The sequence below is a fragment of the Xenopus laevis genome, chromosome 2L (assembly GCF_017654675.1).
Source record: "Xenopus laevis strain J_2021 chromosome 2L, Xenopus_laevis_v10.1, whole genome shotgun sequence".
NCBI classification, from domain to species: Eukaryota; Metazoa; Chordata; class Amphibia; order Anura; family Pipidae; genus Xenopus; species Xenopus laevis.
The window spans coordinates 169,991,153-170,018,289 of record NC_054373.1 but is presented as its reverse complement, the minus strand read 5'-3'; the positions used below and the strand labels follow the sequence as shown (position 1 = coordinate 170,018,289).

Here is a 27,137-nt window from a genome sequence, read left to right as displayed (position 1 = left end):
TAGTAAAAAATTCAATCTTTCAATTTGAGTTTTCGAGACTAATTCAAAATATGGCCGACAAATTGAAAATGATGGATAGAATGCGAGTTTTTGCATTTTTTTGAATGAGAAAATGACGTAAAGATGCTAGCTGCATGTGAATGTTGAGAAGTTCAAAACATCAATCGATATTGAAGATATTTTCATTAAAGATCCAATATATTACATAGAACAATTCCTAAAATGTCTGACAATGATACAGAACCTTTCTGGGCTGTTGGCATAGATTTGGCAAAAAATGTTTTTGTCCCAAATCGCACAATTTTTTCCACCTTTTTTCTTTAAAATGTCTGAACTAGTGGCTAAATCCAGCGCAGACCACTTCCAAATAGGATAGGGACCTCTCCAATTGACTTATATAAAACCTCGGCAGGTCTGAGATGGAGGATTTTCGTATTCCAACTTTTTCCATCCTCTGGGTACAATAAATCTCGAAAAAAGTTTTTCCCCCCACAAAAAAAACGCATTTTATAGTAATAAACTCAAATTTTTCGAGTTTTCTACATTTAGGGGCAGATTCACTAAGGGTCGAATTTCGAAGTAAAAAATACTTCGAAATTCGACCCTCGAATTGAAATCCTTCGACTTCGAATATCGAAGTCGAAGGATTTAGCGCTAAACGTTCGTTCGATCGATCAAACGATTTTTTGTTCGATCGAACGATTAAATCCTTCGAATCGAACGATTCGAAGGATTTTAATCCAACGATCGAAGGAAAATCCTCAGATCAAAAAAAGGTTAGCAAACCTATGGGGACCTTCCCCATAGGCTAACATTGACTTCGGTAGGTTTTACCTGCCGAAGTAGGGGGTCGAAGTTTTTTTTTAAAGGGAAAGTACTTCGACTATCGAATGGTCGAATAGTCAAACGATTTTTCGTTCGATTCGTTCGATTTCGTTCGTATTCGAACGAATTTAACCAATTCGATGGTCGAAGTACCAAAAAAATACTTCGAAATTCGAATTTTTTTCATTCGAATCCTTCACTCGAGCTTAGTGAATCGGCCCCTTAGACTTTAATAAGTAACCCCCGTAAGTGTCTTATTTCAAGTGCCAGTCTATACTTGGATTCACAAACAGATGATCACTGTTATTTGGCTAGCTTAGAAAGTTATTATTTATGTTTTTCAGTCTCTGCATTTTGCCCTGAACAGGAAGGACAGGAAGAAAAACTGATAAAAAAAAACAAGGGCATAATGTAATGAAAAAAAAAACATTCAGCCTGTAAACTCAATCTCAAGATTTATAAATATATACTCTTAACAAATCTTTTTAATGTGCAAACAACTTCACATTGTAACTTGTAGCTCTTTGCCTACCAATGAACCATGCAGCCTAATTAATAAGGACAGCTTGAGTTATAGCCGTATTGATTTGTCTTGCAAATATATTCTCCCCGAGGAGTTGCATTTGTGGAAGTATGGAAGGTAACATGACATTCAGATGTGCTTCTAGAATTTTCATTTAACAGTGCAGAAGAAAAAAATGGAATTAAACTAGCTATCTCTCAGATAAAGGGCTATTTTCATAAAATAAATAAAAGATGGGAGAACTGCAATACAATTTAATCCTCTAGTGATATCTGCAGTCTTTCATGAGAAATCCTATTTGATCAAATCTGACATGAAGTACATTGCTGGTTGTCCTTCAGATCTGCTTGTAGGCTATATAATCAATTCAAGAACACTTATTTTATTATTTGTGCCCATTTGTTCAGATAATTCAGAAGTAATTGGTACATTATATATGGTATATACAGTAAAATATAAAAATCCCACTTTGTACTTCTGATACTAATATCTCCATTTACCTTTGGTCCTTGTGTCCATATCCTTCCATGCATATTTTTTTTATCGTCCTGTTTAACCCCTTACCATCTTATATACTTTTTGATTCTTTTATTTCTCTGTACAAAGAGGGTATGGGATAAGAAGCATTAAAAGAAGGGGGCAACAGGTTGAGCGATATTTAGCACCTAGTGATTAGTGATGTGCGGGTCAGGGTTTCCCTGACCCGCACCCGACCCTAACCTGCCCTGCTGCAGCCCGCACTTCCGGGGTCCTTTTATAGACCCGCACGTCACAATGACGTCACGAAAAGGGAGGAGCGAGCAGACACGGAACTATAAGACCAGAAGTCGGATGCCGGCATTTGAAGGTGGCGGGCGGGGAGAGCAGCCCCGCAACCCGCGAGGAGCAGGTCGAGGTCGACCCAAACCCGCCGGACCCATGGGTCCCCCGGGGATCGGGTCATCCTGCACATCACTACTAGTGATGCCTGTGACCAATTAAAGTCATCATGGTTGATTATGATGACTGCTCTTGAACCCTTATTAGCCTGCGTAATTATTTTACTCCATGTTTTTTACTGTAAGGAAATAGTTAGCTGTTCTTCCCATTGTTATATAAAAATATTTTAGGACTTCCTATTCTGTAGAGGGTCTGGTTACTTTCTCAGTCCCTACTGAAAGTACATTTTGGATCTGTAGGTAGTTCCAATAGTTCCTGGGGTGCGTGCCCCACTGTTGTATCATAGGAAGAGAATTTTTCTTTGTTTGAATATGAAATGGAAGGTTTGTCTCTTAGGGGCTGATTTATTATTATGTGCTGTAAAAAACAGCATAAAATTAAGTAATTCTTTTACATGCTTTTTTTTTTTGAACAACTTCCACCGGAACTTACTAACAAAGGTCTGAAGCACTGTAAAATAACGGTGGCAAATCTGGCGTTTGCATGGTGTATACACCATTGATCTAAAAGACCTTTTGTGGGGTGCTAGATTATTAAGTAGTTCTATGTCTGAAGGGAGAAATGGAGATATCTTTTGAGAACGGCTCCTACATAGGATCTTTCTCCTTATCTGTTGTAGATTATCCAAAGGTTGTATATTTATTATATTCCTTAAATTCAGTTGTTTCTCCTATTGCTATACATATTTCCACAATATAAAATTGCTATTGCGTTTTCATAGCCAGATTTTATTGATGCAAATTAATAATTCTCCAGACATGGTAACTGATCCGCCTTCCAGTTTTTGTTTGATCGGTAGTTCTAATTAAAGTCTTGTTTTTATTAGCCTGACTAGGATCTGTTCTGAAACTAATGATGACCCTATCATAACATCATCAATACATGGATGCATGAAATCATAATGAAATATTATCATACCACATACAGCACAAATAAAAGTAATGCAGAAGACAGTGAAACCTTAAAAATGTAGAAAGTTCAACTACATATTACATATAGATAGCTTATTAGCAATTCCAAATGTTTCTTGAGATATCTCAGATAAACTTTCTAAGCTAGACACCTAAGAGTTAATTTGATTCAAATTGTAGATAATATGAACTGTTTTGTGATACTAATCCTAAAGATTCAACATGTTTTCTGACATGTGAAAAAATTAAGCTGTGTAGCTATCTGGAATGTCTCAAGATCATCTGGGAAAGCCAGCATTCTTCCTGTATATAAATAGAAGGGAAATGTATTCTAAAAACTCAGGAATGGGACAAAATGCAGAACTCTTAATTATCTGACTTTTTCTATTTTTCTTTAGAATCTCTGTTATATGCTAACTTACAGCAGATAATGTGTTACTGTTCAATGTAGCATTTATATATTTACAGCCTGTGCCTTCAGTTGCTGGTCTTGAAAACATATTGAGCTCCTTAGATTAATAGGCCACTTGCCATTCTACAGTTAGCAAAGAAACTACTTTTATTAGTGCTGCATGAGCTTAAAAAACTCTAGCTGGATTCATAGAACTAGATTTAGAACACCCATTTACTTCCATATGTAGCAATCTTTTGTCCAGAGAAAATCTAAGGATAAAACTAAAACCTATTTTTATGTCATGGGGAAGATTTATCAAAATTTATAGTTATAAATTTAATTGATTTTTTTTTTCTAGTTGAAAAAACTCAAAAACCTAAAATGTACACTTGTTTATATAAAAAAGACCCTTCATTTTAAATTAACCTTCCAAATTTAAAATTAATCTCAAATACTCTATTTTAAAAAAAAATAGCTTGAGTTTTCAAGTCCACATGAACACACCAGCTTATAGATGTTTCATTCTAGGCTTCAAGTATTTTGAACTTAAAAATCTTAAATATTCGAGTTTCAGAAACTCGTATAGCGGTGAAAACTTTTCACTCATATGCATATCATGATATTGTAGTCTTTCTTTCAAAGCTGATACTGCAATGTAAGTCTTGAATAGTCCACATCATTCACAGCCCCTTGTATTATGAAAAGGCATGGATCATACCTTTATTGCTTGTCAAGAACATTATTATTCTTCTGTTTTTTTTCTTCTCATAACAGAAACAAACTGTTTAGACGGTGTTCTTGGCAAATCACCTGGCATTGTTTAAATGTCTACATATAACTTAATTTAATACACACTTGTCATGGCAGTTAGAAAGGGTGGCTGGTTAAAGGAGCACCGTATGTTAAAGTGACTGCAAAGGTCAGTCCAGGTGGGCGGATGTCATACAAACACAAGATGGTGTACAGTGTTATTAGACAAATGGAAAAATACTGCAGTTTTCCATTGAAGCTAAAATGTACAATTTATTGGTTTATCCACAACATTTTGACCATGATTGAATACAGCTATACAGAATTATTTATAATGTTCCTGAAAAACAAAGGATATTTTCTCTTTGCAATTATACCAGTTGGCTCTTGCTCTGCACACCGCTATATCATTGTGTAAGCAGTGCCTAGAGAGGCTGATAACATTTTTCCTTTCTTTCAATAAAAGATAGATTATAGTAGAATATGAAGGAATCCATTAACTCTTTTGACCTATTGCGGGGGTTGCATATATTTAATGTGCAGCAATCAAAGGACACTTCAAGCACAGTAAGGAGATTCTTGATGATGCATGTTCATTTCCTGAAAGAAATAACATGATTAGAAAATACTCTTGTGCAATGACATTTTAATTCTCACCTTTTAATAATGTTTGTCTTTTTGAAACTTATAGAATTAACTATATTACTAATGACAGGACATTTTTCAAATGGTATCCCAAGCTCCCAAGGAGGTGCTCCCATCAGTGGTGACCACCGAGTTATGTGTGTGGAGGGGCAAAATATCTATCCTCTATCTATCTTTGCAACACAAATAAAAGGAGTACCGAAGACAAAAAAAGTAAAAATTGAGTTCACCTGCATATTATATATTTAAATGCCTCATGAGCTATGTCAAATATTTTTTTAAATATTCTACATAAACATTCTAAGCTGGAATCCTAAGGGTTAATTTGATTTTAATTGTTGATGATAATATGAACTCTTTGGGGATACTAATGCGAAAAGTGTTTTCATATATGAATAAATTAACCCCAGGAAGAATTTGATCTTAGAAAATGTGACAATCTGGGATGTCTCAACATCATCTGGGATAGCAAGCATTATACTGTATATAAATAGAAGGACATTTATTTTTAAAAACTCAGGAATGGGAACAGTAGCTGTTGATGCAAATGAAAATGGAAGAATGAAGTGACAAAAACAGCAAGCCATTAAAAAGATGAACAAAAGCCAGAAAAGCAGACCAAATAACAGTAAAAAGGTAACATACAAAGAGAGCCTATAAGAAGAAAAGCCAGATCAGTCAACAGAGATACAAGATTAAAGTAGAAAGGATAAAAATGGCCGACCATACATGTCCTGAGCTAAATTGGGCAGATATGGGATGGGGTCCCAACAGGATTTTCAGACCTGCCCAATAGATATCTAGAAGATTTTCTGCTCCCTATCAGGCATTCAACTATGAGTACTCCTTCCATGGGGCAATGAGCTGTCAACATGGTCAAATTGGCAGCTTTTATCCACCTGTGTATGGTCTGTCTTTGCTCTTCTTTAACTGAAATAAAATTCTGCATGAAAAAATCCAATTTATGTGCAAGAGTATGTCCTCTCATGTTTTTTTTTTAATACCATTTACCTTGAACCCCAGGTACAATCCTTAATAAATCTGCCATAAGTATATTATCGGTAAGTGATCCGTTTTGCTGCTAGAAGATATAGATAAATATCAATTATGAATAAACTAAACCAAATTAAAGTCCAAACCTCAATTTAGATACAGATTATTGTGGGTCTGGGGGAGAAAGTTAAGACAAACTAGATGATTTCAATAATGGTGAAAATGTTTTAATAGATTATATTTTATTTCCATGATCTACTGTGTATACTAGTGCTCACTAACAGAAGGAAGAATTTGCATCAAGAAATGAAGAGTAACAACTGTAATAGAGGGACATTTATCAGATAGATATTTTTTAATCGTAGAGTTTTATAGTTTTAGCAGATCAGGACAGAAACATTGTTCACCTACTGAATTCTGATCACCTTACATGGAAATATTGTAGGTTATTCAAGTAAAATAGCTTCCTTCAACACAACAAAATAGTTCTCATTCTTTATAATGTAATTTGAATTACCCTAATGCTGTATCATTGAGAACAATTTTATAATGATAATAAATAATTACTTCTTGCCTTTTAATAAATGAGACAAAGGTTGTGTGAACACAATGAATCAATATGGCCACAGAATAAACAAGTATTGAACTTTTATGTTTACAAGAAAATCACAATGAATACTATCCTTGAGGTTTTAGGAGGGACATGGGTTAAATTGCTTATTTAGAATAGACACAAAATTCAGATCTTGTTAAAGCTATGTAATGCCACTCTTTATCGATAGAGCTGAACTAGAAAAGATTTTTGCCAGCTAAGCCACCATACCCATGTAAAGTAATCCATATACAGTTAGGCCCATAAATATTTGGACAGAGACAACTTTTTTTCTAATTTTGGTTCTGTACATTACCACAATGAATTTTAAATGAAACAAATCAACAACAGTTGAACTGCAGACTTTCAGCTTTAATTCCGTTGGTTGAACAAAAAGTTTGCATAAAAATGTGAGGAACTAAAGCCTTTTTTTAACACAATAGTTGGTCCAAGGATGGTCCAATATTAGATTTCTTTATATTCAAGAGCAGTGGTCTCCAACAAGTGGCAGCATTTTGCTCACAAACCCCTTCAATGTTGCTCCCAGTGGACTCAAATTTTGCTTAATTTTGAATTTATGGCTTGGAGACATGTTATGGTTGCATAAAACTAAGGTGTACTGCTAAATAGAGCGTCCTGTAGGCTACCAAATATCCAGTCACACCCCTTATTTGGCACCCCAGGATCTTTTTTCCACACTTGTGTTACATAGTTACATAGTTACATAGTTAAATTGGGTTGAAAAAAGACAAAGTCCATCAAGTTCAACCCCTCCAAATGAAAACCCAGCATCCATACACACACCCCTCCCTACTTTTAATTAAAATTCTATATACCCATACCTATATTAACTATAGAGTTTAGTATCACAATAGCCTTGGATATTATGTCTGTCCAAGAAATCATCCAAGCCATTCTTATAGTCATTAACTGAATCAGCATCACAACATCACCCGGCAGTGCATTCCACAACCTCACTGTCCTGACTGTGAAGAACCCCCTACGTTGCTTCAAATGAAAGTTCTTTTTTGCTCCCCAATTCTTTTTACATTTGAATGTGACTTATGGGTAACAACTTTTACTTTATTTTGGCTACTTAGTGAAAAGACAGATTGTTGGGCCACTATTGACGAGAGTTAAGGTATTATCATTGAGTAACGTCTAAGAGGCAGCATGGGAAAAAAAAGGTTCAGCCTTTCACACATATAAAAACTACCAAATATCAAGATCTTAAGCTTATGTTTTGTTTTAATATATTAAACAATTTCTAGGAATGAGACCTGATAATAGTTTTGATTAAGTCTATAACATTTTTTAATGCCATTGGACTCCTAACAAACAAGTCCAGTTGTACAGCATTTCTGTAGCAGGAAAGTTTTTGTCCTCTGAATATCCCCTCTACCTTTCTGATCTAAAGAAGACAAGTTCCTTTATAACATTAGTTTCTCATAAAGGAATGCTGAAGCACTGCTCGCTGTTTTTCATTTTACTGAATTCTGATGGCAACCACTGGAGACTGGCCAAAATGTACAAGAATGATGAAGCTCCCGTACTGACAGATTGACTAAATAATAAAGACTTTCTCAATAGATAACTCTCCTCCCTGCAAGGCTTTCTCTAAGAACTGGCCACTGTTTTGTTAACAAATAATATCAGATACTAGGAAACTAGCTGAAATAATGCTTTTGAAGTAAGCATATTCTTTTCAAGCTATAAAAGAAAGTCACTTTTGATCCTTTTTTTGTCCAGGAGTTTCTCATTTGTGACTTTTGTGATATATGATGATGTAAAGTATTGTGAGCATAATATCTGTGAGCAACTTTGAGGTGTGGAAAAAAAATGTAAGCTGATTATTATAAAGAATCACAGGAATCAGCAGTTTGTAAAGTAATGAGTAAAACTTTATATGTAGTATAAGTAAGACATTTTAAGAGATGTTATATTTATGAAAGTAATGAAAACACATTTAAAAAGCTAATATATACAGAGGATATGTATGTTTGAATTATGTAATCACTGCACAAGAAACCTTGGAAATTGTAATCTTTATTACACTTGACTCGTTTTGTACTTCAATGGGACCATGTGCTCACTGATGCACAAAAATAATAATAAATAATAAAAGCAACATTTTAATGACCTACCTTTGCATCTGCCATCTTAAAAGATTGGGACAGGTTGAGTCTGCCTCCAAATATTCAGTGCTTGAGACAACTCCCACAGACCATTGAATCCACTAGTGAGTGTGCAGTTGTTCTTTAGGGTTCTTCAAATTATGTTGTACAGCTAAATTTTGCTCGTCTATAATGGAAAATAAAAAAGTAAACTAGAATAATGGTTAAATGTCGACCATTGTTGTTTACCTGGTTAAAAACCTTTCCAAGCTGAATGATAGACTGGGACCTCTGGTGACTGGTAGAAAACCAAAAAAAAGGCACACAAACCTATGGCTTTGCAAAGTAAAGAATATTATGCAGCAGTATGAAAAAAATCAGCTCTTCAGTGCCCAAGAACAAAGCATATACTGTATGTCCTTTCAATCAATTTTAAAATAGGTACATGCATGCAATTAGTAGTTCCACCCTAATGTTTTAGTATACTAAATATATATTTTTCCCTGGTGCTTAAACAGCAACTATTACTACTATCTCATTATTTGCTACAGTTGCCATATGTAATGTAGTGTGCCTATATGATGCCACAAAGAATATCCTTTTATGGCCAGGGAGTAATTTACTTGTAGAATTGTCATCAGACTCTCTGGTTCCCGAGGAGTTTAGAGGGAATAGCAGGAATTCAAAATGTTCTTCATTTGTCCAAGGTTCATACAAGGTTGGTTCAATATTAGATTTCTTTATTTTCTAATGTAAAAACATTTTGTTACATTTCCATCTGTGGATTTTGTCTTTCAAAGTGCTGAACTGAACAATCAGACTTCATTATCTTCAAACTAGTTATTCAATATAAGTGGACAGATGAGAGTAATTCAGACATCAAAGAGCTCCTCTATCAATAAACACAGCTTGAAGTGTGCCCATAATAACAGATGTAGACATAATAATCCGCACAGTATTTGGAAGTTAAACATATTTTACCCAACGCTACATACACTGATGGTACAAATTTGTATTTTAGAATAAAGTCAGTTATGCTAACCAGCATTGCCATACAATAAGTTATTTATGAGTTAGTGAAGCCCTTTCTAATGACTAAAACCACTTTTTAAATATCCCCTTTTCTATACAAAGTGCCTCTCAGATCAAAAACCTACTCCACATATATTGCTAGGATGGATTAATTTGTCATTGGGTCTTGGGCTGTGCCATACCCCCCTCCCACCTCAAACCAGATTCTACTCCTGTCCCACCAATGCTGCGCTGACCCATCTGGCAAGACTGGATGCCCTTGGAATTATGGTCCCCAGGCAACAGAGCTTACGGGGATCCAACATTGAGAGGTGGTGCTATAGTAGTCCACTGATTTTAAAGGCCTGGTCACAAAATAAAAATCAAATAAATAAAACTGCTGTTTACCCTACTTTATTTTGGGTATTATGAGTATGAGTAAAAATAAAAGAAGCAAGGCTTTATACAACTGTTGCTCTCCTGTTTCATTTTAAAATCCTTATGTACTTTACATTATATTTAATGAGAAAGCAAATCAACAAATTGAAGCGGCTGAAAACAGAATTTTCTCTAGTAGTAGGAAACCTATGGTTTGTAGTTATATAATTCATTACCCTTGAACAAAAAACCTGTCGAGGTTTCATATAATTTAATGGGAGAAGTCCCAATGATTTTTTGATGTGGGCTGGGTTTTGTCCAATACCCTGAAGTTTTCTGAGTTTTCAGGCAAAAACACATAAGAAATCTGAGTTTTCGGGAGAGAAATCTGAAAAAAACATGAAAATCAGTTTTTTTCCAGCAAAGCAAATTTTCGGGAAAATTTAATAATAAATAAGCATAAAAAAAAATCAGAGTTTGTAGCAGAAATTGTTGAGATAAAATCGGACTTTGATAAATAACCCCCTTGGTGTTGATCATATGTTGTGGTGATCACTCTAAACTAGAGCACAGACACACCGCTCTTCTCATTTGCAGTAACTCCAGAGTTGTAGCAAACTACCACCAGGATTAGAAAGCATTATTAACTACAAGGTGTTATCACGATCACCCAAAGGTTATTTGCCATAATTCAGAAGCTAACAGAAGTGCTAAATGGATGCTATGGCAACCTAATTTACTTTACAGGTGGAACCTGAACACAATATACTCGAGGAGTATATTGTCTTACTTTTAGCATCCAAGAACTTGTAGCACCATAATAATTTATAATAAGTTTGTCACTATTACCCATTTTCATAAAATAAATGTTATCCGGGTACAGTATATAAAGTAGCACCAAATATAAGGGGCTCCACTAATGAGAAAAATAATAAATAAAAAGTAGCCAAGAGGTGTGCTTGCATGAACACAAATAAAAACAATAACTCAGCATGTGGAATGTATGGAGAACAAACTAACATGTATCAGACAAACCAGTTACAACAGTTATTTGTCCATATTATTTATCTTGTTTAGGGTTTTGAGTAAATACAGAAGTATATGTTACCAATGATTTGTAATTACTCTGTACAATATGGAATCTATTACCCAGAGGTCAGGGACCTAGGGTTTTTCAGAACAAGCTCACTGCAATGTGAAATGTGACTACTAAGAAACAATCGAACATAAGAAAGATTGTTGTGAAATAAACATGGCATTACAGTCAAAAATTAAGAATTGTTTAATGACAGTTTGGGAAAATATATTTTATGAATGATAATATTATAACAGATTTCTGGCTAACACATACCATAGCTGTAATAGTATGATGCTTTATTTGATGCTCACATGAATTTTCCATTAGGGATGCACAGTATCGCTGATTTGGTATGGGATTTGGTCAAATCCAAAACTTTTTTCAGCAGAATTTGACCAAATCCAAGTGCATGGTCAAACTGAAACTGAACCTTCTAGAAGTTTATGGTGACACAATTAAGGAGTTTTTCAGCCAAATCCTTTTGTGAACAATTTGGTATTCATCTAGTTTTGCCTAGCTTCAGATCGTTTCATTTCTTGCACCCCTAATTTTCACACACGGTTTCAGAAAAAATGGTTATCCAAGTCCCATTTTCTTCTTTTTGTTCTAGAATATGTCCTATTTTATTCAGTTTCAAGTGCAGTTTTGAATGTCTTACAGAATAAGCACACTCAGCTAAAACTGTTTTTCCTTTCAGTTTAACAGAATTCTGGATTCCTGTTTTATTTATAAAACACTCAGGAATATTAGATCTGTGGCACCAAAAAAAGAGGATCATTTTTATGAGATCTGGAAACCTCAACATTATTAACATTCAAAACAACCAAACCACCAAAGTTGCAAAAAGTGTATTTTTTTTGGGGACCTTGACTTTTTTTTAAATGAAAACATCACACAACCTTCAACAATACAACATCTTTGTGTTAAAGTACATGGTATAGCAAGGAATAAATGTGAATTACAGTCAAGAAAATGATAGATTTACAGTACAAATAAACAGAAATATGGCAACGGTGTATCAAACAGATCACAGTGATTATAAAAAGAAACCCTGATTTGTCAGATTATAATTTTATCTCCACTTCAGACATGCCCAGTTCAGTAAGACACGTTGCTTCTCTCTGGAGCTTCTAATCACCATTCCAAGCGTCTCCGTATTTTAACATATTTTTAAACCGTGGTTTTATTTGATTCTTTTTGATGGGTACAAAAACATTGTTTCTTACACGGAACAAACATTTTTTTTTCTGGAATGGCCCATAGCCTGTGTGGACTTATGAACATATTTTTATGCCACACTTTTATGACCTGCCCACGGAAATCAAGTTACATATGAGTGGAATATAGCATGGGAATACATGGAATTGAAAGGTTGACCCACAAATCTTATTTAAAAATAGTTTCTGATTTGTTTTTTTTATTACAGTGATGGAAATTGTACTTATTGCAATGAAATTGTTTCCTAAGATGGTTAGAAAAGTGAATTGTGTTGTACTATAATTTCATTAACATCAGTTAAAAAGCAAGCATGTCATCTTCATTTTTTTTCCAAAGAAAAATGTAAATAATTTATTTTTCACAGGATTTACATGTTTATTAATTTTGTCACAGTTTTTTTTTCTTAAGAGATCTATTTAAACAATTGGATTTTTATGTATGGAGTTTCTTGAGATATCGGTTAGTAATGTCATTGACCTATAGCTATTTTCCCTCTTTGTTAAAACATAAAGTATTGTCCATCATGGTCTTCACAGTTTTATGAGCTAATTGACGAGTCTCTTTATGTATTTGTTCCTTCAAATAAATTTGTTGTTGCTAATACACTCTGTCCCAACCCTCCCCTCCCCCCCATAAAACTAAATTATGCATTTTTCCTGATATAAAATCTGAGTTTGGGTTTCCGAGCAGAGCTCATGCACACATTGTTGCTGATGAAGTTTGGCGCATTTGGACGTACTTCCCGTTCTCAGTAATATTACTAGGTCATCAGTGATTTTCCCATGTTGTAAGTCACAGTCTGTGCTGTATTCCAATCACTCACCACCAGTGTTTTATTAAGGCACTCAATAAATTATTTGGTTTTTATGGTAGGTCCGATGCAATTACAGCCAATCCTGAACTTTGTCTTAATGCAGTTCCAGCGTGTACAGCCTTCGGACAGTCGGGAGACAGGACGCGGCCATTTTCTCCTATGCTCCCCGTTATGGATAATCTGGCTTTGTTTCTTATGGCTTCAGAAAAGGTCAGCTAAATAAGCAGGAAATAGAAAGAATATTATATTACATATAATATTACATATTATATTTGTTTTTTTGGAAGAATTGCACAGGGAAACATCAACGGACTTATATTTACAGTAGACATCTGCATTTTCATGTATAACGGATACAATAGAATCATTACTTTAGATATAATTTTGGTAGAACGTAGTATATTTTATCAGAAAATTCTTCATCTATATATATACATATCAGATATTATGCATGCATTTTTATAAACAGATTAGATAATTACCCAGCTACAGCCCCTAAAGTACTGTAAGACTAATAGCTCTTGGATATCCTTTTTGCATAAATTAGATGATTGCTTATGAAGGCAGTATATATATAAATGTTCATTTAAATAAAATAAAAAAAATGCTTGCCCAAGTTAGAGCATATATCGGTTTCTAAACAAATTCAAATATATCATATCCTAAAAGCATAGACAGCTTTTGGGAGCAGGGCCTTACTTGTTATTGGAAAATAAATGAGAAAAAGGAGCACTCGGTCTTAAACAGGAATATTTTTTCCTGACCACTTTAGATATAATTTTGGTAGAATGTAGTTTATTTTATCAGACAATTCTGCTTCTATTTATATACATATCAAATATTATGCATGCGTTTTTTAATAAACCCAGCAGCAGCCCTTCAAGTATAGCTCTAAGATAATTTTTTTGCATAAATTAGCTGATTGCTAATAAAGGCTGTATATATAATTATACATTTAAGGGGTTATTTATTAAAGTCCAAATGCAAAACAAATCTAGTTTTTTTTTACTTAAAAATACAATTTTTTAGTGGAATAAAAAAACTAAAATTTTTGGAATTTTTTATACCAATAGGATGGAAAAATTACAAATCCGAAAAATGCTCAATCTCAGGCTTGCTGAGGTTGTATATAATTCAATGGGAGAGGTCCTATCCTATTTGGATGTTTCTGTGTTCTGCGCCAGAATCAGAAAAAATAGTAGGATTTGGATTTTCGCTCGATTTTATTGAGTTTTTCCCCGATCCAATTAAATCGTGCTTTTATAATAATAAATAAGGTCAAATCGTGGATTCTAATTTGCTCTGACTTTTTTCAAATTAAAATATTAGGAGAATTCGGATTTTGATAAATAACCCCCTTAAATTAAAAATAAATTGCTTAGTTAGTGCATGTATAGGTTTCTAAATTAATTCAAATATATAATATTCTATATAAGAGCCTTTCTTGTTATTAGAAAAAATGAATACAATTAAAGGGTATTAACAGAGCACTCAGTCTTAAAAAAAAAATACTCTCATTCTTGGACACGTTGATATTTATAAAAAAGAAATCAATAAGGAATTCACATAAAACCCATGTGAAATCAGGTACAGGGAACTCAGAACTAAAGTTTGCCATAAATGTACACTATGTTGTGATCAGACAATCTGGATAATTTTAACCCTCCTGTCTATTTATATGTGTGTGTATGACCACTTCAGGGGACAATATTTGCAGACCATGAGATTCCCTTCTTTTTAAGCCAGTTATTCCAGACTAAAGAATTTGATAATGTTGCCATGTGATCGAGGCATGTGCAGTAACATAACTAGAGGGGGCATGCCCTTGCGCGGGACGTGCAGCCTGGCCCCCCTAAGTACGTGATTTTCCTATTGGAAACTGCGGTGCACGAGATGTCTGGATGCCCTGGCCCTATCGCAGCCCCTGCTGCCCCGGTAGCTCTGCCACTGGGCATGTGAAGTCCTTGACATGAGAAGAGAGGTGGTTTCTTCATGGGAAGTCTGTAAGTCTGATTCTGGATTTTTAAGGAATAGACTATTTAAGAACATACTTCATATGATAAAAAAAACGAATTATTACTCTCCTTATACTAAGGGGCTCAGTTACAAAGGGGTAATGACGCCCCATAACTGCAACCTTGTTTTTCCTCTCCAAGTTATTAAGCTCTGAATCTACTCAGAATGATTATAGTAATTTGCATGCTTTTACAGTTCTAATGATGCACCTTGATCTTTGCCTGAGCAGATCAGGCAAGTTCAAGACTTGGACTTTACAACAATCATCTGCATTTCCAAATAATTTAAGTAAGTAAGTAAGTAAGGATTATTTGGATAAATGGGAGATGGCCTTTCTGTAATTCTAAACTTTCTGCATAATGGGTTTCCGGATAATGGATCCCATAGCTGTATAGAAGCAATATAGATTTTATATATTCTGCCTGCTTCTTGCCAGTTATCTCCATTTAATGGAATAAAGCCTGTGAAATTCTATGGATTTTTTTTCCATCCATTTCAGGCATGATTCACATTATTTACTATAATCACAGACTTTATGTTTTACCAAGTACCAAATGTAATAGATTTGAAATCAATTACAGGCTTCCTACATCATATTAGTCTGAATTGCAATAAAATGTAGTCTAAGGCTACTACTACAGGTGTTTTCTACCCACAGAGAAAATACCATGTGTCATTAGTCTAAGAGCAGCATCTCATTTGCAAAGGTTTCTGAAAAGTCTTTGACCATTCAAGTACACATACTGGAGGTCATTTATAAACAATATCAAAATTGCCATAAGATACATGGTTTTAGTTTCTGGTTTCTATGGGGTACTACCCAGACCCAAATTTGCCAGTGTTTATAAATAAGCCCAACTATGTTTATTTATGTTAGGAATGTGAGGTTGCCTTGTGATCTGTGCATTGATCTACTCCTAGTATAACATTTTGTTCCTCAAAAAAACAGACATAGATCTCATCTGATTTATGTTAAATCCTTTACTAACTCTGGCTACAACGTTGCACCTAATTTAAACAAGAAATTTGAATCTACAAAAATACAAGGAATAGCTCTCTGAATACGATATGTGCCATGACTATTCTATCACTCCCTATAGAAGTAAATAAAAGTATCTAATCCAGCCAAGTAGGTTAAGCATTTTAAGGTCAGATAATATTGTTCTTAAATGGACAGTATCACCAAAAGGAAACATGTAATTTCCTGTCATTATCCACAATAAAGCATGCAGTTGTTATTTTCAGATTTTTCAGAAGCAATACATTACTCATTGTTGCCATTGCATTCTTTCATTAAGTTGGTGATTTAAGAAAGTATTCAACAATGTGCTCTGCACCTTCAGCAAACAAAGAATGGGCTTATTGCTTCTGGAAATATCTAGTTCTAAAATTTCTGACCACCCCATCTACCCACTAACCATGTATGGCAGAGGTTTCCAAACTGTAAGGATTTCCAGCTAGAAGGCACAAAGCGGTACTATACCAGTGGGATTATATATTGTCATGATAATACTATTCTGCGCTTGCTCTACTCAAATATTATTTTACAGTTGACACCAGAGGAAATTTCAGTTTCTTCTATTTAAAAAAATTTCTGTTTTGATTAAAAAAAATGTTTCCAAGATTTTCCTATTAACAAAGAATTGACATCCCTTTCTTCAGCTCAGACCTTCTGAAACCAGTTATATTATTTTAAAAGATTGAGGATTTTTTTAAGCAATTAACAAAATGATTCCCTACAATAAGGGAGTTATTTACTAAACTCAATTTTTTTTTCTGGTCGAGGTTTTTCAGGCATAACCTCCAATTTTTAGAGGAAAAAAACACAGACATGTTCAAGATTTATTATACCCCGAAGGCATTAAATCCAAAAAATTCACACGATTCAGATTTTCACTCAATTTTATAAATTTTTTCCCCGACCCAATTATGTCCAGTTATTTTATTGATAAATAAGATAAAATCGTGGATGGGAGTTTGATCAAGCTTGGTTTATTAAAAATATGAAATAAATTTGAGTTCTAGTAAATAACCCCATTAAAGTCAACAGCCAGAGGGAAATTATCCTGTAAAACAATTGATAAACTTCTGATATCTTCTGGGTCTGTTTTGAGTCACTCTGATGTTGGGAATGTCAGAGACTTTTTGAACTGGATGCAGTAAATATTCATGGACATAGAATAAGTCAAGGGTTCAGTGGTGCTAGCTTCTTGTTTTTGCCAAATGTTATAAGTAGTATACCAATTTAACATATTGTAATAACAGTAGAACCCCCCCATTTTATGTTTTTCAGGGGACAATAAAAAAATTGTGAAATAAGGGAAACACATTAAGCATTATTGGTGAGACCACAAAAAACAGTGTAAAATGTGGGAAAAATTGACATGAGGGGATGCATAATTGAGGTTTCAGTGTATCTATATACTATGGCTATAGCTACTACTGTACCCAACCAGCTTTGCAGTATTATAGAAATTGGGAACAGGAACATACAGTAAAACCGTGAAATAAGCCTACAACAGAAGTGTTACGGAAAGATTCTTCTATCCATAAGAATTTGCAAGCACTTTCAAAACCAGTTCTTTTGCCAATAGAAGAAATGTGCTGCCGACTTTTAGAATAGATATACACAGGACTACCATTTCATTATATCTGAATGTGTCTTTTCCAAATTTGTAGACCTCCTTAAAAAACTTTAAATTTTATACTGGTTCTTCACAGGGCTGCAATGTTGGCCTATTCTCCATACTTTTTAAGTATTATAATATTTGTTGCTTAAAAATTGTTGGTCCTGTCCACCTCTTTCTTTTTCCGAACACAGAAACATGCTATTATTCTATACTTGGAATTCATACGAATGTTTATACTTAAACATATCAATCATAAGCAGATACTGACTTGTTTACAACCTTATACAGACAAAATCACCTGATGACTTTATACCGAATATAACATAAAATAAGGTTTTGACTTAGATATGCACTTTTGAAATATTCCAATCAAACTGGTGTGTTTGAAATTATACACTTGCATAATTATTTATAATAGATAAACACATTCACTTGTAAATGAATTGTCTGGAAGCTGCGGCTTCTCTTCTACTAGTAGAATATCAGATAATCCATCCTTGAACTAAAAGTGGGTCATGCAGCAATACAGCCACTTTACATTGTCATGTAAATTTAAAAAAGAAAAAATAACGTTTTGGATTTTGCCTAACTAAATTCTACTACAATAGATATTTTTTGAGATAAACCACTTCTGTTTCGACTTGAAACAAATCTTTATAGAATAAGTAGGAGCCATTTCTCAAAACTGAAGGGAGAAAATGATTTTGAATAAAGTGACATATTTCTTCCTTCATCTTCTCATTTCCTTATTCCATTGAATCTTACCTGAACCTACTGCTCCTACCTCTACCTTCATTTTTTATTTTTATGCCCATACAACACAAACACAGATATACGCACTCACCCACACACACATGCAGTGGGCACAGTACAGGAACCCATAGAATTTCCATTAAAATGGTTTTGAATTGGATATTTACTCAGTAAAACAAAAAGTTATGATTTCACACTTCAGAGTATAATTAGTGTTCCATCATCAATAGCGGAACTCCTCTTTTGGAAAATTTTACCCATTACACTATCCAGCAATAACAAGTAAAATATTTTCATTTATAATTGTAAACATTAAAATCCCACTTTCAGATATGCAACAATAGGGAAAGCACACCCAGTGACTGCTATGCAGCAATGTACTTTAGATGACCCAGTGGGGCCCTGATTGATCTGCAATTTTGCAGACTGAACATCTTTCCAGAGTTGTATGTGCCCTAAAGATTCTGCTGGGGGTCTAATAACTTGTTGTATGGTTCTGTCCCATTTTCCTCTCTCTCGATTATTTTTGTAATTAGAAGTAAAATGCTGGATAACCCATGGATTATAGGTGGAAAATATTGAAGGCTTCAGGGGACTTAAGCTATACCACACATGTAATGATTTTTTCTGAGCATTTTTATTTTGGAGAAAAAGACAAAGCTGTTTGGCTGATGAGTTTAGCATATCAGCCAAAATGGAAAACAAGCTTAGTTGGCTTCTTACTATATGGGGCCATCAGCTGACCCAAAGAAGCATACACTTCCTCTGATTTATAGGGCAATCCGTTGGATCAGTACAATAGTGTAAATGTTTTTTTTATTTATTATGCTTAATTATAAAAGAAAATTATCCAAAATCTATTGCAAAACCTACCAAACATGATTTTAGGGATGTTATTGGAGAATTCTACAAAATTGTATTGTCTTTCTGATAAAACCAGACCAATGAATATCCTAATTTTGCAATAATTTATTTTTAGTGAATTCTGAAAATGTTGTTCATCTCCCTATGATGAATACAAGGCAAATTTTAAGCTATTTTGGTGATACTTTCCCTTTAAAATATTTTCAAACTCCATGCTCCATGTATAGAGTAAAAATGAAAAAATGTTATTCACACTCCCCACACCTAAAATGATATATGGTAAAAAAAAGTTATACATATATCTTATTATACCTACAAAAATTGATAGTCCAAGAGTCTTAGTTTTCTTATATAGAAACTTTATAGTCAATAAGGCTTTTTGTGTAATCGTAATTGTGAATTTTACAATTGTAGGAAGAAATTTAGGCATCCGCTATAAAATTTGAATAGCGGTAAAAACTAAAATTCGAATATTGATAGATGACTCCCATTGTGTGGAAGAAATGTAGTCCATCCATCACAAAAAAGGCCCCACAAAATCATATTAAAGTAAAATATCATGAAATTCTTGATGCAAAACAATGCAGCTAATTCAATTACAAACTGCAATTATATAAAAAAAAATCATAACTTACTAAAAAGAAAAATTGATGCCCGTTGCCACATGCATCCACTCTGGAAGGTTCAAAAATTTAGCACAAAAACTCGAATAGATGGAGATTATTAGCTGCTAATTTTAGCTGGTTTGTAATAGTGGAGCACAATGACTAACTCTTGAAATTTAACAAATTACAATAGAAAATTTGAAAATCAAAATACACTTGGAACAAAACCATAGAATCTTCCAGAATAAGTCAATTAAAAATAGCTAATGGCTATATATATATATATATATATATATATATATATATACATAAAGATGTCATTGATTTACACCAGACTACTGCTTAGAATAAATGATTGAAATTAATTTGTCAATTTCTGCCATAAAAGTAAAGAGAAAAAAAAGTTAAATGCTGTACACAAAATGTGGGCACTCAATGTGCTTTTCAAGCTAGTATCTCTTAGTAAGCCCTACTTTATAACTAGTTTTATATTACACAGTATACATGTGCTGTATTTCAACCTTCATTAATATGCTCCTTAACTAATTTGCTATCTGCGGGGCAGGGGACAAAGTGCAAAAATAATGGCGCAATGCACAATGTGATTTTGGCACTTTGCATTCTTTGCTGCCCACAGGTCCTTTCACTCCAAAATGGGCAAGGACCAGCACTTCCCAATATATAGAATGCTGCCTGCATTTGGCAGCAATGGATTTGTAAAGGTATGCAGATGGAGGCATATAGGCATTCCCTCTCCTGACCCAAAACAGCATATAAATGCTGGAAACATACTGAAAGACCTACTATACTGAAATTAGTTTTACTTGAACAGAACTAAATGAATCATTACTGGTGTCACTGGTCCTTTGAAATTTGATATTAATGCCTAGAGTCATGGTGTAGTTCACTGATTTTAAGGGATTAGCGAATGTTTTTGCAGAGTTTCGCTAAGGAAATGTTGCCCATAGACTCCAATGGGAGAAAAAAAATGTTGCACATCAAAAAAAAAATGGTTGCCCATAGACTTAAATGCATTTTTTCAGTTTTTTTTATTTTATGCCGGTGTCAAATTTTTAGCAAATCGAAAAGGGTCAAATTTTGCCCATCCCTACTGATTTTCATTCATTAATGGTTTGCTCTATGGACCTGGCTTTCTCATACAGCAATATAAGATAGTACTGTCTAGGTTCTGCAGTTTCTGGATTTAACCTATTATGCTAAACAGTAACACTGTAAATATATACATTTCCATGATGAGCTATGATATAAAAAGGATAAGTTAATGTTAATCTGAAGATATGGCTATGAGTTTATCATTAAACCAGACAGAAATGATCTGCCCATATCTTTGAAATGGTTGGATTTGGATGTCTGAGTCACACATCACGGCACAAACTCACGATCAAGCAGTCACGATGAAAAATAAAAACAAAAAATAGCGGCCTGCCGTGTGTGTGAATTCAACAGAAATCAATTGAAATGCTGCAGTGATCAGAAACTGTAGAAAACCAACATACGTTTACAGTAATGTATACTGAAGGAGATTAGCCCTGTTTTTGATGATCTGCAACAACCTTGCACTTTCTTCACCTGGAACGTAAACACAGCAACACGACGCTTAAGGTAAAGAATCACAATGTTTTGTTGCAGAATGGAAATGATGCCAAGAGCATGTTTAGCCAACATACATGTTACACTTGCCTTCCTTTTAATGGAACTGATTAAAGGGAAAGGTTAACTAAAATCTGCATTCTGTAAGCTTTAAAGAAACATGGGCCAGAGAAACCAGATCTGCACAAGTTATGAAGCTTATAGCAACTTGTGGATGTGCAGCCATTTTTGCAATTTATGAGCCGTTATATCATTTGGTAGGGTATAATAGGGGAATAATGTTATGTTTGCACCTACAAATGCTAATGATGAGTTAAGCCTGCTTTATATGTACTCTACACCCCACCTTTTAGCCATCTTTATTAACTTTGCACCCAGCATAAATATACATGACAATGTCACCCCTTACAATGTCATGATATTTTTTACCATTAAATTGATCAAGACTACTAATTCCAACACTATTTCAATCTATCAATAAAAATATACAAGAAAATCAATGGACAAGAAAAAACTTCACCATTCTTGACTTAATATAACATCAGTATAGTAATGCAATATAGTCAAATTAGATTATTTTGGCTATCCTTTCCCTTTAAAACTGATCATGCATCAGGATGATGATGGCAACTGCTGAGCTAGCATATGAATTATCATAATGAACTTCTGGCTGGCTTCCGTTACAATACATTTGGGCCCTACCTACACCCAGGAGATGAAAGGCCATGCAATGATATTCAGTAATGAAAACTTGTTTTCATTGAGTCATCATTAAAACACAAATGGCCTATTAGAAATATATTCCTTTTCCTTATTCCTCATATATTTAAAAGGTCTAAGCCAAGCAGAAATTGGCAGAGCATCAAGGGATTGGTGTTCACTGCTTTAGTAGTTTCTGTGCCAACTTGTGAATAATGGAACAGTTGGATATTTTCATGATTTACACTTGGGTATATCAGACAAAGAAATTCTGTCTGCTGTAATTCTCTAAGTCAGAATGAATCTATATGCATGTTTCATAATGAGACAAGACAATTAAGAGTTCTCTAATGAAAATAAAGTGCCAAATAAAAGTCAGCATCGCTTAAATCAGACTATCATAGAACTTTGCAGAACTTGATTGTTCTTTGTCAACTTATTCTCTGGGCATGCGTCATAGGTCTTGCCTCTACAATCTACTTTATAATCTTCCACTGTGACTACCTGCCTATTTATTCAAGTGTAACTTTCTATTAATAAGCAATGTTTCACATTACAGGGGGCATAATAAATAAAATTTTCGCAAAAAAGGGGCCAATGTAAAATAAAAATCAAGCAAAAGATTGTAGATGTTTTATCTTTACTGGGTAAATAGGCCCTAAATGGTTGTATAGACATTCTCATTGTTTTATGCTATTTTTTATTTCTAATGAATAATATCCCCATCTATATTTTTTTCCAACATGTATAACATTTGTATATAGGTAATAAATCAAAATCCAGTATAATATGCACAAAGTTTAACCTATAGTGTATGCAATATATAGGTTTTTATGTGTCAAATCAGTATGGACATCGTGATACAGAATACAATGGAAAGATAATTCCTCTAATTTGGTAAATTTGCACCCGGGTAATAAACCGAGGCAACCAATCAAACTTTTGCTTTCATCGTTCCACCTGCAGTTGGCTGAAAAAGAAGCTATTCATTAACTGGTTGGTGTAGGACATGTTTGATGTCCCCTTGATGGACAACTGATCCACCAAGATGCATCAAAGTATGGTATAGGGGTGTATACATGGGTGCATCTACCACGCAATGAATGCATTATTTTAAAGGAGAAAGAAAGGTTAAAACTAAGTAAGCTTTATTAGAAAGTTCTATATAAATACACCAGTAAACCCTCAAAGTAATGCTGCTCTGCATTTATTCCCTTCTATTGTGTACATATGGGCTTCTAATCTTTCATCTTAAAACTCCAGGGCACGGGCTTGAGTATGCTCAGTTTGCTCCCTCTCCCCCTTTCTTCTCCCACCTCGCTGTAATCTAAGCTCAGAGCCTTAAGCGAGCAGGGCGAGATTCAGGCAGGAAGTTATGTCACACCAAGCTAATATGGCAGCAGAGTTTCTAGAGCAGTTTACTCGGGTATGGTAAAGCATTCTACAGAATAAATATAGCATTCTAGCTTGCACTATTGTAGCAAATCTATTGCCAATAAACTGCCTCGGTATCTTCCCTTCTCCTTCAAAAAGGGAATAATTGACTCCAACTTTGAACTTTTGCCTTGTGCATTTTTTAGAAGCAGATAACTAAGTAAACAACTAAAAATTTGTTCTTCAAGGTGAAAGACAAAGTCTGCATTTCAAGACCTTGCCTGAATTTGGCAAATTTGAATATCAACAGCACATAATAGTTCAACATTTGACTTATAATGGCCCAATATGAATTGTGGTCATAATAATGTAATGAGTCAACTCTAAGAAAACCACTAGGTTAGAGAAAATAGTTGACATTGATGTTTGTATATTAAGTTGATATTGCCTTTTTGTATGTACTGCATGTTGATTTCAGCCTCAAAGTATGTTTTTGCCAAGGTTGCCATTTTCTTGTATGATACAGTATATTTCCATGGCTCAGAAAGGTGCTGATGGTTTTTCACTTTTCGCCCCTCTTGTCATAGAGATGTGTCAAAATATACATGGGTGTAACAATATAATCTATTCTGGATATAAATTAAATTATCTGGCCCATAAGGAAATGCATTACTTTTAATAACATAACATATATTTATAGAGTATGTAGAATAAATTCTGCAAGTGCTATGTCATATGGCACCTTTACATAGTAGAAATCTAGGCTTCAGGACCAACACAAAATAATGCTAGCCTATTTCAGTTTTCTTTGTGAATAAAATAAATAAAGTAGCAGTTATTCTTCATTTCTCCTTGATTCCCAATCTTTACTTTATGTAAGGAAACTTTTAGTGGATGACAGTGATGGAAAATCCAGAGAATGGTAATACGGAGACCTATTATAAACCTATGCTACTGTACCTTGTGTTACTCTTACACATTTTATGATTGGCCGTATAAAAACTAAGTTTACTGGTGCATGATGCCCCCATATAGAAATTGGTATTCTGCTTGGATGATTATCTTTATTGGGCTTTAGGCTGAATTTACAGCTTTATTTTCCAGCTGACCTTTATTCATGTGCTTTTAAGATCAATTTATGGAATTCTTTAAATTAGGTAAGTATAGCCATATGTATATTGTCTTTATTCTAGTTGCATTAAAGATATAGCATATTTTTTATATTAAGATACAAAAGATTATTGTACTTTTTTTTACATAGGTATGGAAAATAATTAGCTTTGGTGGGCAGCATTTATGGTTTAATGATTTAAATACATTTTCTTAGTACTGGGCAAAGAATGGGAAAGTTAAGTAAAGTATATATTTTTTTGCTATTGTTTTCTGTAAATTCTATGGGGTAAATTTATCAAAGAGTGAAGTTTCGCCACTAGAGTGAAATTCCGCAGCTCACAATTCATTTCTATGGGATTTTGAAAGGCATATTTATCAATGGGTGAAAGTGAAAGTTCACCCTTTGATAAATACGCGTTTAAAAATCCCATAGAAATGAATGGAAAGTGGCGGAATTTCACTCTAGTGGCGGAACGTCACTATTAACTTCACTCTTTGATAAATATACCCCTATGGCTAGGATCTGGATTGTAACCAGAGTTACAAGGTAACGGAAGGGTGTGTTTCTATATTCAGAAGACACATAACAATGCTGGAAATGGTAAGTAAACATACTGTACTAAGGTCAATATTACCAATACTAGTTCACCATTTGATACATCTACTAAAAATCCCATAGGACTGAATATGACATTAACATATTTCTTACACAAAGTATAAAATTAATTTCAGCTATGAAAATAAAGTTATTCTTGAAATTTAAAAAAGGACTAAAATGTATTAATAGTAGTTTATATATATAAAAATCTTTTAAAGATTTTTAAAATGTAACTTTTTTAAAAAGTTTGATTATAAAAACAGGTCTAAAATTGTGAACGTACATTTCTGAGATACAAATATCTATGGAATGTTTATAGCTCTATTTAAGCCTCTTTTTGTCTACAGAAACAATGCAGATGTCTATTAGCAACACTGTACACTGGACCTCTGCAGCCAAGAAAATACAGAACCACTGAGCACTGACTTATTCCAATTAAACAGCTTTTTCAGAAGCAAGCAGAACCACTAGACAGACGGTCACGACACTGCATTGCACATTGCATTACCCACTCACTGTAGTAGACCCTAGGTCCTACCCCTAAATCTTAACACTCTCGGTTCCATATACGTTGTAACCTTCTCTATAAGTTGCTAAATTCTGGGTATTCTGCGAGGAAGTTGTTTTAAAATTCTGTGCACTCTTTGCCACCTTCATTCGTTTCGCCTCTGCCCTTGACTTGTAACAGAACTCTATCAAAGCCACCAGCATTGCCAAGCCCAGGCCTCCAACCAGAATGTAGAAAACGCCCGCAACGTTGCTCAGGCTCAATGCACTCGTCTTGTCCTATAAATACAAAATTAAAACAATTAGCACAACACTGCTTAAAATGAATGATCAAGTACAAAAATAAGGGAAAATTAAAACAAATGATTGTGCTACTTTTTATCTGTCTATATTCACATGTTTTAAAACAGCATAACATTAAACACATTTATACATTACAAAATTTGCTACCATAAATTTCATTTTTTTTTTTTGTGTTACCAATACTTCAGAATGTAATCAGTCACTCGCCAACAGTAAAAACATTGTTACCTCTGTTAACTGTACACTGCAAATGTGGTTTGTGGTTTTGTAATTTTTCAATTTTTGGAAATAAATGCTTATTTCGATGGGCTTTAGAAAATGCTGTTTATTTGCAGAATAATTTCAACAAAAAGATATTGCTCTTACCCAACCTCACTGCCTCGAACTAGAGAACACCATATAGTTATACAATTCCATTTGCCTCTGGGTATTACATAGCATGTTCTTAATTTTCAGATATTATCCTTAATACATGATAAAATGTATTATTCTACTCTATTAGGGACCTATTTATGATTGGTTAAGATTGTAGGCTTGAGCAATCATCATCGAAAACTTCCATGAGTATCCATACTCTTACTGAGTATTGGACTGAAAAGCTTGGTGATCTCTGTAATTTTCCCTGAACATGCTTTTTGTTACAAAAACCCATTCGAAAAAAATCTTGGGCAATCATAACTAGGCACCTTAGTTTTAAGAATTTGTTTGATTTTATTAAAAAAATTAAAACTAGAACCTCTAACAAATATTCTTATTAAAGGGTCATAAACCCAAAAAACAACATTTGCCCAAAGATATAATTCTAACCAACTTTTCAATAAATAGTCATTGCACATTTTCTTTGGTTTTATAATATTTGTAAATGTAATTGCTATGAAA

The 27,137-nt window shown here is 34.0% G+C and overlaps 1 protein-coding gene across 6 annotated transcripts in view; it reads right to left on the bottom strand.

Moving 5' to 3' along the window:
• Nucleotides 1–11,342: 11,342 nt before the first annotated feature.
• Nucleotides 11,343–27,137, bottom strand: part of gria4.L (glutamate receptor, ionotropic, AMPA 4 L homeolog) — a 209,384-nt gene continuing 193,589 nt past the window's right edge. For 2 of the 6 annotated variants that reach the window (XM_041580812.1, XM_041580811.1), the window contains exons 15-16: nt 25,987–26,234; nt 13,313–13,400 (exon numbers count right to left, since the gene is read on the bottom strand). In XM_041580812.1, the coding sequence (XP_041436746.1) occupies nt 25,989–26,234 (246 nt within the window). In that variant the 3' untranslated portion in view covers nt 13,313–13,400; nt 25,987–25,988. 6 annotated transcript variants of the gene reach the window in all.